Source organism: Megalobrama amblycephala, linkage group LG23, assembly GCF_018812025.1.
Source record: "Megalobrama amblycephala isolate DHTTF-2021 linkage group LG23, ASM1881202v1, whole genome shotgun sequence".
NCBI classification, from domain to species: Eukaryota; Metazoa; Chordata; class Actinopteri; order Cypriniformes; family Xenocyprididae; genus Megalobrama; species Megalobrama amblycephala.
This window is the reverse complement of record NC_063066.1, coordinates 4,845,555-4,864,235: the sequence shown is the minus strand read 5'-3', so window position 1 is coordinate 4,864,235 and position 18,681 is coordinate 4,845,555. Positions and strand designations below refer to the sequence as shown.

Genomic DNA, 18,681 nt, shown 5'->3' with positions numbered 1-18,681 from the left:
ACTTTTTAGTTTGGAGTACCCCCTGAAGGGATTACCATCCTTCTGCATACCCCCTGCAGTCACACCTTTACCATTAAGGGACAATATTTGCCCCCTAAATTGATTTTCCAGTGCATTTTTTTTTTACCTTTATGAATAGCTTTTATAAAATAAATAATGTTTTAAATAAAAATGTTCAATAGAGAAATATGCAATGATGGTAAAACTAAGCAAAACTTTTAAATATTAAACTAAAACCGCCAGTAGGTGGCAGCAAGTCACTGTTTTTATGAGTGAATCATCGAGTCATTCATTCATTAACGAAGCAAGTGGCTGTGAATGAATCATTGAATCATTGACTCTTACGATTCGTTCAAAGCCGTAGAATTGTTCGTGAAACACAGATGCGTGCTGTAGCTCTGCTGTGGTTTTCGTTAGAACTATTATTTCATTGCAAAATACAGTAAATACTGACAGTAATGTGTTTAAAATGACCTGTTGTATGATAATGTCACATTTGCTGTCATGTGGATATTTGGGAACAATTGCATTCTTGCTCGTTATCATCATTAAATACAAAAACTCACACAAGGCATTTTTGTATCGGAGAAAGTTTGATTCTTCGAAATTAAATCTATTATCTGTGTCTATATTTGTTCTTCATGCGAGTAAGTGCTAAATCCCTACTGTTACAAAGGTGCCTTGTCGAGAACGACAGTAATTTAGCGTGATTTAAGGCAGCAGATTCGGCACGCAATCTATCATATGCATGCTGCTTGTGTGGATACAGTCGTTTTTGACTGCAAATGATGAGGTAATTTGATTACATGTACTGGATTTACGACATTTTGGCAGTTAGAAAAACATGCTCGATTTTAGTATTATTTTAAGGTAGAATTACATGAACTACTCAGCATTTTGTTCGCGTACCCCCTTTTGTCACCTCACGTACCCCTACTGCTCTAAAACATTATATTCTCTTTCTTTTTCCCTCTTGTTTTCTTTCAATATCTCATTCTCATTTTGTAAGCTCATATACACGTGGGGTTATGATTTTTTAGATCCCTAACCAAATACCAATATTTACATTCTAGAGCATTCAAGCTATTTTACTATTCAAAAGTCTCTTATTTTCACCAAAGCTGCATTTATTTGATCAAAATACAGTAATTATTGCAATGAAATATTATTGCAATTTAAAATAACTGTTTTCGATTTGAATATCTTTTACAATTTAATTCCTGTGATCAAAGCTGAATTTTCAGCATCATTACTCCAGTCTTCAGTGTCACATGATCCTTCAGAAATCATTCTAATATGCTGATTTGGTGCTCAAGAAACATTTATTATTATTATCAATGTTAAAAACAGTTGTCACTTTTGATCACTTTTGATCACTTTTACTGTCACTTTTGATCAATTAATTGCATAATGAAAGTATTAATTTCTTTTAAAAATATATAATTAAATTTACCGACCACAAACGTTTGAATGGTAGTGCACATCCACAAAACCGATCACAAACCTTCAGCCTGTTCTGTTTTAGGGGTCATTCACACTTAAACTGATGCAAGAATGTGTCAATGTGTTTGACAGACTGCTCAAATTCTCACTCAGATGTTCATGTTTTCAAATCAAACTGACAGAAAGTTCAAGCATCTTTGTCTGTACGGCCAATATAATCCTCAAACCTTCTATTTACATTTCTAATTCTCTCCCCTATAGTATTTTTTGTTGTTTGAAAGTATGCAATGAATCAATCCGGACTGAAATAACCTGCGTTTCCTGTTCTCTCCTCCTGTTCTTCCTCTCTGTCCTTCATGTGTGCTGCCCTCTGCTGCCCCCTGTCCTCCTCTCCTCCAGTGGCTGCTCCTCTGCCTCCAAACTGCTCCTCTGGTTCTGCAACACTAGGCCTGTTCCTGTCTAGTGCTGTGTGGGGAGTTCTCAAGTGAGTCCTTTCACACTCACACACACTCTTTTCTTTCCCATCACTTTCTTTTAGCATCTGACTTCGCCTCATATTCTTTCAGCATCTGTTATGTCTCCATTTAAAAGGATTAATGGATTGTAATGTGTGCGCCTGTATTTGTGCGTGTCCTTTAAGTGTGTATTTGTGAATGCAGATTTATTCTGCGTCTGATACTTCATGCTTCAGTGAGCCAATAATGACACTTTCATCATTCAGCTTTTTTGTTTACTGCTGCCGCTGTGAATGGTGGTTCATTCATTCAGTATTCCTGTCTCTCATCATGCAACCCTATTATCATGTTCCTTATGATGCTTTCAAAAGGTTGAAATAACATGTTCATTTAAAAAGTCTCTTTTAATTACTAAAGGTAAACATCACTTCTAATAGTATTCACTCTGAGGGTGAGGGGTTGAGCAAACTCCTAATAACACCTCAAATGATATGAGACCTTGAATTGTGCTGCTTTTTGAGTACAGGTATATTGTTCTAAGCATGTTTATAGGGCAGTAAAGATGCTATTGGTACATTGCTTTCAGTGTAAGACTGCTTTGTGTTATTTACATGTGAGCAACATCACAACTGGCTGCGTTACTGTACATTTCAGATGATATGCAGTTACATCAGATTTTGGAGATAGCACTATGAATTTTATTAGTCTTTCATTTTTAACACAAGTGTTACATCATGAATTTGTTCATTGTGAATAATCGTCTTTTGTTACATGAAATTCAAATATAAAGAACAAGTAATCAAATGAGATTATGTCCAATTCATTTGTAAATGTTCAGTTCAGTGGATTATCCAGAAAATTTCAGTTTATATTTAAAACAAAAGAACTTTTACAATAAGGTTCAATTTGTTAACATTCCTTAACCCTTGTGCTGAAAACCCTATAACACTTGTGGTGTTCCCGGTCAAAAATGACAGGCCTGCAAAAAATTGCTTATAAATCTCTCGTTACGCAAATATTGGATTCAGTCTTTTTGTCAGCTTGTTTTCTTTAAATTAGGACAGATTTAATATTTATTTTTGGAACTGATCGATTGTAGCCCTTATTTATCTGAGCTTATGTACCTCAGTTTTGAGAAAAAAAAAAAAAAAAAAAACGTTATTTGTGGATCATTTTGTCAATTTTACATAAAATATGAAAAAATGCACTGTTTAACCAGGAAATTTGTTTTGAAATGTTTTTATTTTGATTTTATTTATTACAAAATTTCACAAAGTCACACTTGCGGTGTTCCCCGTCAAAAATGTCCAGCCTGCAGAAATATAACTTATAAATAACTTGTTACGCTATTTTATCCCCCAATATTGGATTCAGTCTTTTTGTCAACTATGCCATCAATAATGACAGATTTATAAGCTTTTTTGTAGGCAAAGTACAATGTGGAAAAAACCCACAAAAAGTAGAAAAAAATTTCAGGAAGTTGTTAGACTCTGGGTGAGTAAAAAGTCAGTAAATTTTAGTAGGGGTGTGCACAAATAGTTGAATATTCGAATATTTGTTCTGTAATTAATATTCGAAAAATAAAAATACTATTCGAATTTTACTATGTTGCTTTGCTGGCCGTAAATACAGTGAATGCATGATAAATCCTAATTACTAAAACTCACAGTTATAACTAAATGCACCAGGTAGCGCTGTGAAGTGTGTTTAACAAGTTTATTTTATTTGATCGTCACATAATATTGTCGTCTGCCTCGCAAAGTTTGGAATTACTTAGATGAAAATGATCTTACAAAATGTAATTACTTTTGATCAAATTAATTAATGAAACCTTAATATCAACACCATAATGAGAAAGCACATGAAATCTAAACACCCGTCGAATGAGGAAAGACAGCTGTCCATCACTGTAAGTTATCCCCGAGTGAGCCAAGATGATAACTTAAAGGTGATACAGAGGATCTTTTCGTTGACTGAGAAACCAAAGACCGTTACTGAGTTTTTGAAATGAGCGCATGCGTAAGAACAACCCCCCTCCTTCACAGCTCATTTCGAAGGAACGCCTCCCAAAACTCGTGCACGAGTGTTGGAACACGAGTGTTTACCACCGGCATTCGCTGTGTCGTGTTAGTGGATTCATTATGTCGGACTCACCACAGGTAACTCATAATCTGCAGTTGTTACTCCTGTCTCCTGACAAAAACATTGCATGTGCCGCCTGTGGAGTGTGGAAAGTTACTGGAGCGCGCAGCCGCACACGTCTCTCACAAGGAACGTAATGGCACAGGGTACCCGCGGGGTCTTAAAAGCATTGAAAAAGTCTTAAATTTGATAATCTAAAATTAAGGCCTTAATAGCCTTGAATTTGGTATACAAAGTCTTGGATTTCGTTACAAAGGTCTTATTTTTATTTTTTTTTATTTTTTAACTTTTCCTAGGATTAAGTTCATACCGTAACAAAATGAACTGTTACTAGTGTAGGCTAATTAAAAATTCATGCAGCGTAATGTTGAGTGCACCTCGCGCTCCACGTCATAGCAGTAAGCGTGAAAGCTCGCGCACCCGTTACTATGGTTACTAGGCAAGTGAGGTAAATTACTAGAGATGAGCCGGATACTCGGCTGAAACGAGTATCCGGTACGGATAAAGCACTTCTGCCGAGTACGAGTATTATACGAGTAATACGAGTCAATATCTGTGCTCGGATTGAATGAAAATCATCATTGGGTTGCTGATTGTGTCAGCGTTCTGTGATAGTCTAGTCCAGTGGTCTCAAACTGCCGGCCCGCGGGCCATTTACGGCCCGCAACTGATCTCAAAAATAAAACATAATCCGGCCCGCTAAATTATTATTATTATTATAATTATTATTCTCTAGTACGCGTCACATACGCGGCCGCGCCGGCATTCTCCTTCTTTCCAATGCGCTTTCGCTCCAGTGGCGTCTGTCGTTGCTATGCAACCATGAGCCGCGCTCTCAACCGCGTCGCTTCTATTATGAGCGCGCTTGCCTAAATTACAGTAAAAGCACTCGACTTTAAGTCACGAGCGTCGTTTTAAGTCACAGAAACGCGTCCGATGCTACCATGTCAAGAAACAGAAGAGTGTACAAATGTATTCAAGGGTTGTATTTGTTCTGTACAGTGTTGTTCAGTGCAAGATTTTAATTTTATTTAAGCTAGCATGAAGTAAAGGAAAACAGCCTACTTCCACTAAATGTTAAAAACTAATAACAATGAGAGATTTTTATTTTTTGGCAAAATAAAGTTGATATATATAGCTTCAGTTTTTTGTTTATTTCTGACCCCTCCATGGCATCTATGAGTGTTGCTGGTTTTGTTCCTAAATTACTATTTTTTTTTATTCCATGCACCTTGTTGGATGTGAGAAGTTGCACCAGACTATTGCAATTAATAGTATTATATTAGTAGTATTATATTAGTATATTAGTAGTATTACATCAATTACATCATAGTATTAGCCTATATAATTATATTACACTCTGTAACAATGAGAGAGACACTGCTGTTTACATTTAGTAGGCCTATGGTAAATAAAATATTTATAGTATAGGTATAAAAATATATGCCGAATTAATTATTTTCTAGGGTTCAAAATTTATACAGATTTGACATTTTCCCCTCATACTTCTGTCAGAATGGGTACGAAGTTGGCATTGAATTTCATTTAAAATGGTATTAAAAAGGTCTTAAAAAGCCTTGAATTTCATTTGGAGGATCCTGGGGGTACCCTGTGGCAGTGATTGACAAGCCAGAGGGCCAATCGTTTACGCGATGATCGCGTAAACGATTGGCTGATGTTTTTAAGGCCCTACCTCGTGCACAGATGATGTATATTAATATTATTACTTTCAGTGCACCTAATAAATAGTCTTTTATCAGTTAGTAAAGACAGTTTCAAGTAATATTGCAAAAATGTATAAAACAAAACATCCTCTTTAGCACCTTTAACTGATAGCAAAATGATTTTGAGACATATGCTTACTTTAAGTTTCGTCGAGGGAGATATATTTGCGAACAGAAAACAAAGTGCTACTGTTAGAAACTTAGCTTAGCATACAGTTATGTATTATTATCTGTCAGCACGGCTCGTTTTCTCACCCGAGCATGTGGATATTATTGTTTTTCTCAACATGAACATGTGAAACAATATAAAAACGATAACCATATACTGACTCGAGTGTATTATGAACGTTTTGTACAATAACTGGCGGCGCTGTCTGCTTTATTAGAGTTTTTCCTGCTCGCGCTGCTTGAGATTAAATGCTTTTGTTCTTAATATTTTCTGTTTACACATATTGTTTAATGCTTTGAACTAAAAGAAAACCTTAAGATATAATAAGCTTGTTGCGTATATTGCTTACTAATCGTAAGCTTGTTCAGAAATGGTTACAAAATATTGATGAATCAAACAATAACGTCTTTCTCGTTTAACCTCATTTAAATAAACAAATATTCAAATATTCGTTTTTTACAAGCCCAAATATTCGAATACAATATTTAGGAAAAATGCCCATTCCTAAATTTTAGTCCAATGCAATAACATTAACTAGCATTTTCAGATACAGGAAAATCCTCTCCGGGTCAAAATTACCCGAACACAACATTTAATGCATTAGATATCATGAAATAAATAACTATGCTCAATACTTTTACAGCATTTATTTAAAAAAAATACTCAGCAAGGATGCATTAAATTGATAAAAGTGACAGTAAAGGCATTTATAATGTTACAAAAAAATTCTATTTCAAATCAATGCTGTTGTTCTTTCTGTTGTGCAGCACAACTGTTTTCAATATTGATAATAATAAGAAAGGTTTTTTTGAGCATCAAATAATGATTTCTGAAGGATCATGTGACAGAAGACTGGAGTAATGATGCTGAAAATTCAGCTTTGTGTCACAGGAATAAATTACATTTTAAAATATATTATAATAGAAAACAGTTATTTTAAATGGTAATAATATTTCACATTATTCCTATATGCATCACACCTATATGCATGTTTCATACGGAGTACATAACCTGAGAATATTTGTTTTCCAGTTAAATTGGTTCATTTAAAAGTAGACATTTTGCTTTCTATAAATATCTTTTTTTCATGTCTCAGAGGCAAGTTTTTCCTGATTTTTTTTTTTTTTTTTTTTTTTATGCGACTAAGCGACTAATAAAATTTTGGTTGACTAAGCCTCTTCTCGTCAGTTAGTCGACTATTAGGGGGCAGCCCTATTACAGACTGTATCATTTTTTGATGAGGGACTTTTGAACAATAGTGTACATATTTAGTTTTAGTGTTAGCAAACTATTTTTTCATCACTTTCCAGCGCAAATAACTTTATCATGATGTACAGCCTGTCTTGCTTTGCAATTACTCATATCACGCAGCTCTATATCAAAGCATTAAAAACAGATATAAGTATGATGATCGAGGTGCCTTATGCTCATAGCTTGTTTCCATGAGACACATTCCCGCTTTCCTCCTAATGAGCACATGCTCGCGGTTGAAACATGTGAGGACTGCACTCCTCTAACACAGGTTTTGTTAAATTATCCTTTGCTAATAATTGCAGTTTCTCTCATGTTTACTTGCAGTGATGATGCCTCATCACCTCAGAAAGTTTAGAGGCTTTCTTCTCAGTTCACAAGATCAATAGGTGCGATAAATTGAGAAGACGACTTTTAAACAGGAAGTCAGGGGCAGCTGGTTCTGTGTTAGCATAAGAGAGCATTATTATTGAGCATTGAGAGTGAATGATTTCCTCCCTGTGCCAGTGAGCCAACGTGACATGCACAAACGAACCTCGGAGGAGCATCGTGCAGAACCATGAGTGAGCCCGCATTAGACATCAATATTCTTCTAATTGTCGGGGCTGATGTATCCAGAGCTATGAAATGTTCAGAGCTTCTTGTAATTTGACTGTTATTATAGCAAATCAATGGCCAAGCCGCCCAGGTTATTGAAAACAAAGGATCTAAACCAGAGCCGAGAGACCGTTGCTTCTAATGAGACGTTTGGCAGGGCAGATGCCTTATTATTAGGGCATTGTGGACACAAGGTACTGCGTCATTTGAGGACAGATGTTTCAGGGGACATGAGGTTAGTGAGCTGGGCAGGGCTTGATATTAACACCCGCCAAAAGCGGGAGGATTTCAGCAGTGTAACACAGTCACTCCTACCTGCCACTTTGGCAGGTTGAATTTTATATAATATACATTTTTCAGTTGTAGTCTTTTAAAAAGGCATCTGAAATAATAAACTAAGTGCAATGTAGTGTTGTCAAAAATATTGATTTTTCAACACATATCAATACTGAAATATCTGAAACACTTCCAATACTCATTTTCCACTGAATAGATACACGATACCAGCTGCTCTTTCTCTCTCTCTCTCATCTCTCCGACAGCGAGTCGTCACACAAACCCGCTCATTCATTTGCTCCGGATGAATATTGTTGATGTTACAGGGCTTGAATTTCGGTGTGGGATTGCATGTATTGCGCATAATTGTACTCATTCCCACAGTGTGCACGCATAAAGCCGCCTCTCAGTACTAAATTGAGTTCTTTTTTGCTGATTATTGCACTAAAACAGTCAAATACACATAAAATAATGTCAAAATGCCGGTCTTGGTGAGTATTCACGTAAACAGTCAGTATGTTTTAAGTGAACATAAACAGTTGAGAAAGAAAATGCATGTGTAACAGATCTGTGCATCAGGTCTTAAAGTGACAGCAGCCTAATATACCTGCTGCCAAATTATGAGATAATATTAAAAATATCTATATGGCAGTTTTTCCCATGGTATCGATGTCAAAATTGTGGCCAGTGAAAATGCTAGTAACTTTGGAAAACCACAGAGGCTGGTAAGCAAAAAAGTTAATGTCAAGCCCTGTTAAAAGCCCTGTCCTAATGTTATAAGGGTAAGACTTTTGGCCCTGGTTCTGCTTTTTTGATGACATTCGATTTGATTTGATGACATTTGATTGCACATTCCCAAATTTCTATATATCCTAATTATTGTTAATATGTAATTCATTTTTCCAGGAGCTCATTGCTTCTACCTTCAGTTAAACTGCTAACAGTGATTGTAAATTAATTGCCTAAATTATTACATTATTTGCTAACTGCATTCTTTAAATTGTAATGTTGACACGCATTCTCTGTAAAGCTGCTTTGAAACGATATGTATCGTGAAAAGCGCTATACAAATAAATGTGAATTGAATTGAATTGAATTGAATGACGTGTGAATGACAGCGTTTACAAAAAAAACCCAACAACAAACAATCATAAGCTTCATCATCTTTGCAGTATACACTTTTTGTAGTAATAACCAGCTACTTATATATTTTTCTTTGAAAGAACTTTTTTCATCAAAGACCCATTCAAATTAACCAAAAGTGACAGTAAAGACATTTGTAATGTTTCATAAGATTTCCATTTCAAACAAATGCTGTTCTTTTCAACTTTCTTTCAAAGAATCACAAAAAAATTATCACAAAAAAATATTAAGAAGCACAACTGTGTTCAACTTATATTGATAATAATAAGAAATGTGCAGCAAATCAGCATATTAGAATAATTTCTGATGGATCATGTGACACTGAAGACTGGGGCTTTCTTTTGCAGCCCTCAAACCTGTATATCCAGACAGCTTTGACCGTGAAATTGTCTTTGATCTCTTGACTGTAGAGAAGCAGTGGCTTATATCAAGTGCTCCAGTAATTAAGTGGAGGCAGCAAGAGCTCTGCATTACTTTAAGGTCAAGAAAAAAACTAAGAGCACATGGATCTTACCCAGTGCTCAAAACGCTCTAAACACTGCTTTTTTTTCTTTTTCCAAAAATAATAAATTATTTTGTATAAAGAAAATGACATTTCAACACATTTTACTCACAAATGTCCACATTTTATTATTACAGCAATTATTTTTTAGTGCACACAAAAATGGACATACAACATTAAATACCTACAAAACTAAGAATTTACTGTGTAACTTTATGAGGCTCTGGGAAATTCCCATGTTTACTGCTAATAAATTTTAGGTGTGAAGTTTAGGTGTGAGGTTTAGAGGTTTTGGGGTTTAGAGGTTTTGGGGTTGAGTTACAGTAAGGGCAATACATTAATTAAATGGTAGTACTTACAATGCACCAACATATGCACATAAGTACATTTGATCAAATGGTTAAGTACACAGTAGTTAAGGCCACCTAATGTAAAGTGTGACCGAAAATATATTTCTTGTTTAATTTAAATCAGCATAAATGACAGGTTCTTATGTCTTATCACATTACATGAGATTCACTCATATGTTCAAGCCTGGTTAAACTAATCTTGAAACATGTCACCCTTGTTTGAACAGGGAAAATTTTGCTCGCTCCACAATGACTTTCAACAGTGGGTGGTAATTTTAAAATAATTGGATTTGGCTGATAGAACATATATACCTATTTACACAGTGGTGAGTGAGCTCAAATTATTTGAATATTTAATGTTTCATTTATTTTAATACAAGCTCCGTGAGAGTGGCTTCATGGCAGGAATATGATTCAACTTCAGAAAATCATGTCACTCGGCTCGGTGCATTTGCGTCTGTAAACAGCTGGATTAAAGTGTGGATTTTGGGAGCTTCCTCGGCTGGGAATGTTTCAGCTCAAATGAGTTGATTGTTACACCATTGCTCTTAAAAGCCAAATGTAATCTTGGTGTACCATTTTTGATTTGTGTTTTTATTTCATGGCTGTAAGTGGTTTTATTGTGCACCCAAGACACAGCAAAGACCCACAGGAAGAGGGTCAGGAAGAACTTGTGTGGTGCAGATAGCAGCGCCATTTACAGAGCTATAAGCATCATGGTTGTCATAGCTCTTTGAATGGTACTGCCATATGCACTGAACTATCAGCAATGAGCAGCTCCACACGTTTATCTCTTTTTCATGTAAGTCATTCATCTCTACCTTTGTTTCTTAATTTGTTTTTATTCAGATTTGTGTTTTTTTTTTTCTATATTCAGTTGTAACGAGTCCTTTGTGCAAATATAAACTCACTTACCTCAGAATACCCTAGCAACCACTCGGAGCACCCTAGCAACTGCACAGCAGCACATTAACAACCACTCCAAACACATTAGCAATACCCTGGCTGAGTTTTGCTGAATTTTTCTACAGAAAATGCAAAAGTTTAGTTGGTGCTCTCTAATTAGAGTTGCTTCTCTCTATGTGGGCTGAACATTTACTGTAGCACGCTGAGGCACAATTACAGGATGTCCACTGGTGTTAAAGATCTTGTCAGTAACTTTTTGGCAGAAAAGACTGCCTTAAATCTGACCTTATAAAGAAGTGTTAGTTTTTGGTAGTTTGTTTGTTTCCTCTTGTTTTCCTTCTAATGAGCACACACATAAATGTTGGTTAAAGTGGGGTAAAATGTGTCTTACATAGTCTTAGGCTGTATGAAAGCGCAAGGCGAAAGCATTACGAATAAAGCAGTTTTTAAAGGTGCCCTAGAATTAAAAATTGAATTTATCTTGGCATAGTTAAATAACAAGAGTTCAGTACATGGAAATGACATACAGTGAGTCTCAAACACCATTGTTTCCTCCTTCTTATATAAATCTCATTTGTTTAAAAGACCTCCGAAGAACAGGCGAATCTCAACATAACACCGACTGTTACGTAACAGTCGGGATCATTAATATGTACGCCCCCAATATTTGCATATGCCAGCCCATGTTCAAGGCATTAGACAAGGGCAGGACGTCTGGATGTGCACAGCTGAATCATCAGACTAAGTAAGCAAGCAAGAACAATAGCGAAAAAATGGCAGATGGAGCAATAATAACTGACATGATCCATGATAACATGATATTTTTAGTGATATTTGTAAATTGTCTTTCTAAATGTTTCGTTAGCATGTTGCTAATGTACTGTTAAATGTGGTTAAAGTTACCATCGTTTCTTATTGTATTCACGGAGACAAGAGCCGTCGCTATTTTCATTTTTAAACACTTGCAGTCTGTATAATGCACAAACACAACTTCATTCTCTATAAATCTCTCTAACAGTGTGTAATGTTAGCTTTAGCCACGGAGCACTATCAAACTCATTCAGAATCAAATGTAAACATCCAAATATATACAATACTCACATAATCTGACGCATGCATGCAGCATGCATGATGAACACTTTATAAAGTTCCATTTTGAGGGTTATATTAGCTGTGTAAACTTTGTTTATGCTGTTTAAGACAAGCGCGAGCTCCGGGGGCGGAGAGCGTGAGCATTTAAAGGGGCCGCAGCATTAATCGGCGCATTTCTAATGATGCCCCAAAATAGGCAGTTAAAAAAATTAATTAAAACAAATCTATGGGGTATTTTGAGCTGCAACTTCACAGACACGTTCAGGGGACACCTTAGACTTATATTACATCTTGTAAAAAAACATTCGATGGCACCTTTAACGATAACACAGGGAGAATACAAAATTAACATAATACAATAGATGAGAACCAACAGGGATGAATACAACAGGGAGATTAAATACAAGATGAACACTATTATACATCCGGCGCAATGCAACACCAGGCGCGACGCAAGTGTTTTTTGCTAGTTTCAGCCTGACGCAGTTATTATTTTTACGTCCAGCGCCATGTTGTTTAAATAGCAAATGCACTCGCGCACATCTGTTCGCCCATGGGTATTATTTCGCCATGTAAATAGCAATCCGCCATGGCGCGAGCGCACCTGGCTTTTAAAGGGAATGGGAGATGAGACTCTGATTAGTTTATTGCACATTACACCCAAAACACACCCATGACTCATTAAGACCTAGCAAAAGTGGATTCGGACACGCCCTAGGTGCACCTGCGCCATGCAAAATCGCCCCCTATACGCTCATTCACTATTCCCTACATTACTCCACTAATATAGTCCACTTGAAGGAGTTTGTGCTTGCTGTTAATAATCATTTGAAACTTAAACTGGCAGTGACTCTCACAGTGCATAATGGTATTCTCTAGCCGTTGAGTGTACATCGGTTGTACACTCGTTATTGCGGTGCATTGTGGGATTGAATGAGTGCACTCAATATCGTCCACTATGGTTTCGGACACCACTACAAATGGCTGTCCCCTCAAATAGTGCCCTATTTAAGGGTATGGGGGAATTTCAGACACAGCCCATGTGCTTAGATCGTTAAAATAGGGCTCAATGACTGACAGGTGTAAAACATTACTAATCAGATACTAACAAGGCGATAATCATTAACCAATGAAAGCGAAACAAAATGGAGTAGGCAAAATAGGAACAGATTAACAAAATAAAAGTCCATAATCTATACAGTGTCAGTGTTTTTTAAATGTAATATAACTGTTTTCTATTTTTAATTATAATTTAGTAATATATTTGTAATTTATTCCTGTGATGGCAAAGTTGAATTTTCAGCATCATTACTCTTTAACAGTCTTCAGTGTCACATGATCCTTCAGAAATCATAATAATATGTTGATTTGCTGCTAAAGAAACATTTCTTATCATTATAAATGTAGAAACAGATTCTTTGATGAATAGAAAGTAGAAAATAGAAAGAAATAGAAAATAGAAAGAAATAGAAATCTTGTGTAACATTATAAATATATTTACTGACACTTTTGATCAATTTAATGCATCCTTGCTGAATAAAAGTATTAATTATTTTAAAAAAAAAAGTACATTTAAGAAAAAGCCCATCATATGCAGCTGTGCATGTCAAACTTATTTCTACATTTTAGGTAAAACAAATTTTATGTGAAAACAAATGCATCGAGGTCTAAAAATATATCATGCATGTGTCATTTTTAAATGGCTATAATAGTAAATGTTTTTATAAATGTAGCAAATAGCATTCACCCTATAATATAATCATGCATTTTAGCATATCTCATTTCTCCTTGCGTAGGAGATTTAAAACACCTGAACAGCTTACCACATTCTTCCCTATATCCAAAGGTAACATACTCAGAGTCGCTTTTAAAACTTATACCAGTCAAAGAGGCACCTCCTTTGTTTGTGAAAAGTTCCCATTTGCTCACTAATGCTTACAAATAAGTATTCGAGGAGTGGATCAATGTGGTGAGCATTAGGAACAGATGGGAGTGTTCTCAAATCTCTGCAGTTAAAAGTAAACTTGAGGAAAATGTTCAGCGCTGTGAATCCCCTCTGAGTGCATTAACTCAAGCAGAATGGGGCGAACCCTGATAAACCGAGAGGAGTTTTTGTGCTTGAGTGCTGTTTCTATATCAGGTCATAAAGTAAAAACAAAGAGGCAGCTCTATTATTAGCTCTTATAAGTTATGTAACCGCAATCATTGCATGAGAATAATGGGGCACTTAGAGTCCAGCCATGCCCAGCATTCCTTGTTTTCATCCAGTACTTTTCAGCAGTGGGACTTTGAGCCAAACTTTTAAGATTGGTGGTTGTTTGTTTTCCAAACAGTGCATTATCCTCTTTGTCCGTTGCTCTCTTGCTCTTGTAAACCACTATTTTTTTTTCTAATTGATCACTTGTGATCACGCCACCTGCCATTTAACTTTACTATCTGTTTCTTAGTGACAGAGGACTTTTTTAAAATATATATTTTTGCAGAGTTTTGAGCACTGATGTGTTTATAGTCTGACTGGCTTGCAGTCTCTGAGTGTTGTAATAATGTGTTTGTGCTTTGCATGCATCCCTCTGTCCAACTGTGCCATAAAGCTACAACTAGCGCTTCGGTCTTGAATAAACAAGCCATTTTAAAGGGATAGTTCACCCAAAAATGAAAAGTTGATGTTTATCTGCTTACCCCCAGCGCATCCAAGATGTAGGTGACTTTGTTTCTCCAGTAGAACACAAATGATGATTTTTAACTCCAACTGTTGCTGTCTGTCAGTCAAATAATGGGAGTGAATGGGAACTTGGATCAGTAAGAGTCAAAAAACCTTGCATAGACAAATCCAAATTAAACCCTGCGGCTCGTGACGACACACTGATGTCCTAAGACACAAAACGATCGGTTTGTGCGAGAAACCGAACAGTATTTATATCATTTTTTACCTCTAAAACACCACTATGTCCAACTGCGTTCAGCACTCGCTTAGTGAGGTCTGATCGCGCTCTGATGTCTAGCACTCATTGAAGTCTATGCGCGAGACATCACTTCCGTTGTCAGAGCACGATCAGACCTATAAATACTGTTCGGTTTCTCGCACAAACCGGTCGTTTGTGAAACAAAGTCACCTACATCTTGGATGCACTGGCGGTAAGCAGATAAACATCAAATTTTCATTTTTGGGTGAACTATCCCTTTAACTCTTTCACCGCCATTGGAATTTTCTGGCATGTTTTCATTGTTATACGGTAGGGGGCGCTATTATGCATCCTCTGAAAGAGTACAGAATCTCCAGATCCAAAAACAAGCGAAGAAGAAGCAAAAACAAGCGATACAAGCATTGTTTACGCTCATGTCTAACGCGATCATCAAACATTTAACAGCATATAAATCAAAACTGCCTAATGTTACTGAATGAAATGTTGGCCCAGGATGAGCTATAGGGCTGTGAAGCTTTCGGGGTGTTCATGGACTTGATCGACTCCATCTATATTTTGGTCATTGTTCTGAATCCGATGTGGACCTAGACTTTGACAAAGACAGCTTTTTGTTCAAAATGTAGCTTTTTAATTAAACTCACCCACAAGTATTGATGAATAAAAATGCATGAAGCTAGAATATAAAGTTTTTTTAAAGCAGTTCTTTCTTTTGATATATTGTATGTTCAGATATTCATACAACAAAACAAAATAATGAGGGCCATGAAAGTTTTGTGAAAATGCTCAAAAATGCTGGCGCTGGCTGGCAACTTTTTATAAATAAATAAACACTGGTGAGGAAAGACATTTCTTTTTCTTCAATTATTAATTTAGTTTCTTTCTGAGTTTTATGTAATGAAGGATTAGTTCACTTCAGAATTTCAGAAATTAAGGTTTTTGAGGAAAATATTCCAGGATTTTTCTCCATATAGTGGACTTCACTGGGGTTCAACGGGTTGAAGGTCCAAATGTCAGTTTTAGTGCAGCTTCAAAGAGCTCTACATGATCCCAGACGAGGAATAAGAGTCTAATCTAGCGAAACGATCTGTCATTTTCTAAAAAAAAAAAACCATTTCTATACTTTTTAACAACATATGCTCGTCTTGCACTGCTCTGCGATTCGCCGCGTGTGACGAATCTCCATCTCATTTTCTCCTACAACTTTAAAATTGTCAGACATCGTTGTTTTACTTTTTTTTGTGAAGGCTGTTTGATTTTGTCTTTAGTCACATTTGCTTTGTAGACTCTGGATCAGTACTTCCACCTACGTCACACGTGACCTTTCTAACGGATTAAGTAATGCGTGGCGCATCGCAGAGCTTGTGCAAGACGAGCATTTGTGGTTAAAAAGTACATACATTTTTTTTTTTTTTAAGAAAATGATTGATAGTTCCTTTGAAGCGGCACTGAAACTGACATTTGGACCTTCAACCCGTTGAACCCCAGTGAAGTCCACTATATGGAGAAAAATCCTGGAATGCTTTCCTCAAAAACCTTAATTTCTTTTCGACTGAAGAAAGAAAGACATGAACATCTTGGATGACATGGGTATGAGTAAATTATCAGTAAATTTGAATTCTGAAGTAATCCTTTAACTAACTCGATTTCCGTTGCAGTCATTGCCAGCAATGCTTTCCGCAAACATCACTGTAAATGATGTGAAAAAAATGTGAAGTAAAAACTTCATTGATTCTCTTTTGATAGATCTTTATTGCTGTATTTTATACTCCTGTCCTGTGCTCTTCTATTTATTAGACCATGCAGAAATTTAGCTTCAGAAATACAATACATTCATTAAGCTTCATTTTGCTTAAAAGGATATCTATGAAGGCATGCATTTCAAATAACTACTCTAATGATGGTCTAAAATGTCTCCCAAATTCCCAAGGCTGTCCTCTGGGAAATGTCTTAAATGGGTTGTCTTATAAAGCACAAATGCCTTTTGAATCTCGTAATTTAAAAGGATGAATATACTGTGGCATTATTTTTTGCTGCTTTCATGTAATATTGCTTTTAAATAAATGAAAATCGCTGTAGAAAATGGCAAGCAATTTTTTCATCTCCATCACTGGCTTTTGTATAAGAAGAAGACTGGCATTCACATCAGATGAATGAAATACCGTATACATTACCGAAACTAAATTATCCTTGACTGATGGTTAAAACATGAACACTTCCAATCAGGTTATGTAAAGATTTTTTTCTAAAGGAATAACTTAATTTATTTTTCTGATTCTTTTTTGAATGATTTAACTGGACAGGAATAGAAAGGCTGTGAACTCATAATTCCAGGAATAGAACTGAACTCTATTATTTATCATTACAGAATAATGATAGTGATGTTTGATATATTCTGTATCATTAGAAACACGTATTTGCTATATCTGAGGAATTACTAGAAATATTCAAAGGCAATGCAGAGGGCATAACTAGATCTTCGAGGAACTGATGAGAAAAGCATGAATGAAATGTATTTGAGTTATTGTTGCGACATCTGAAACTTTATTTTTTCTGTATGAGAAGCAGGAGACTTTCAATTTTCACTCCATTTTCTGTCATTGCTGTCTAGGAGAAAAATTAAGGTACTGAAGAGATCACATTAGTGATTTATTTTCCTATGGCGATGGTCTTTGAAGAATTTGTTTGAAAGAATCGTAAGAATCATCTCTAGGGCTGAGTGATAAAATGATTAAATCTGTCACACAATAAATTGGATAAAAACACTGGATAAGATGGAATAAAGAACAAAAGAAGATTAATTTTTATTGTAGACATTTTAAGAGTGAGTAATTCATACGTTGAAATTGTTAAAAATGCAAAACAAACATATGTTGATTTTGAATAATGAATGCTAAGAATAAGGCGTCACCTGAGACGGTACAGGCAGGTAAACACCAGCTGCTATCTTGCAAGGCTTTCCTCACTAGTCTAGCTATTTCCATTATTCATGCGCTAGTCGCCGGTTCTTACCTGGTGCAGTTGCCTATTAGGCTTGCTGGATAATCCTGTGTAAGTAAAGAGTGGCCTGCTGGGATTGGATGTTATGAAACCCATCTCTGCCATGCAGTGTGGTATTATGAGTTCTGCATTGATGCTGTCCTTCTGTTAACTTCAGCCTTCGCTTTAGCCAGAAGGAAGACTTGAGAAATTGTATTAGTAGATTTTGCTCTTGTCTATGTCATGGGAAAATTAATCGGACATTGACCTTAGATGGATTTGCACTCCCTTCTTATCTGAGTTCTGACAGACTTACTTGTTGAAATATACACAGACATACACACACGTTTGTTCCCTTTCGTGGGAACTATTGACGCTACGTCGAATGACACGATGGGTTCCCATCGTGTCATTCGATGTAGCGTCTTGTTCCCTTACTCAGGGAACAAGGGTTACACCAGTAACCCGAGACGTTCCCTTTCGTGGCAACTATCGATGCTACGTCATTCGACGTAGCGTCTTGTTCCCTTACTCAGGGAACAAGGGTTACACCAGTAACCCGAGACGTTCCCTTTCGTGGCAACTATCGATGCTACGTCATTCGACGTAGCGTCTCGTTCCCTTACTCAGGGAACAAGGGTTACACCAGTAACCCGAGACGTTTTTCTGTCATGGTGACTTCTATTGCTTTATAATGCACTAATGATATTTTCAGTCCCCTAATCTTATAC

At 36.2% G+C, this 18,681-nt stretch overlaps 1 protein-coding gene across 4 annotated transcripts in view; it reads left to right on the top strand.

Annotated features, from left to right (window-relative positions):
• The window catches only part of LOC125258749 (5-hydroxytryptamine receptor 4-like), a 209,375-nt gene that overhangs the window by 163,952 nt on the left and 26,742 nt on the right, over positions 1–18,681 (top strand). Inside the window, exon 7 of one of the 4 annotated variants that reach the window (XM_048175763.1) lies at positions 1,843–1,927. The exons of the other annotated variants lie outside the window; for them this stretch is intronic. Coding sequence (XP_048031720.1) covers positions 1,843–1,906 — 64 coding nt within the window. The 3' untranslated portion in view covers positions 1,907–1,927. The remainder of the gene's footprint in view (positions 1–1,842; positions 1,928–18,681) is intronic. 4 annotated transcript variants of the gene reach the window in all.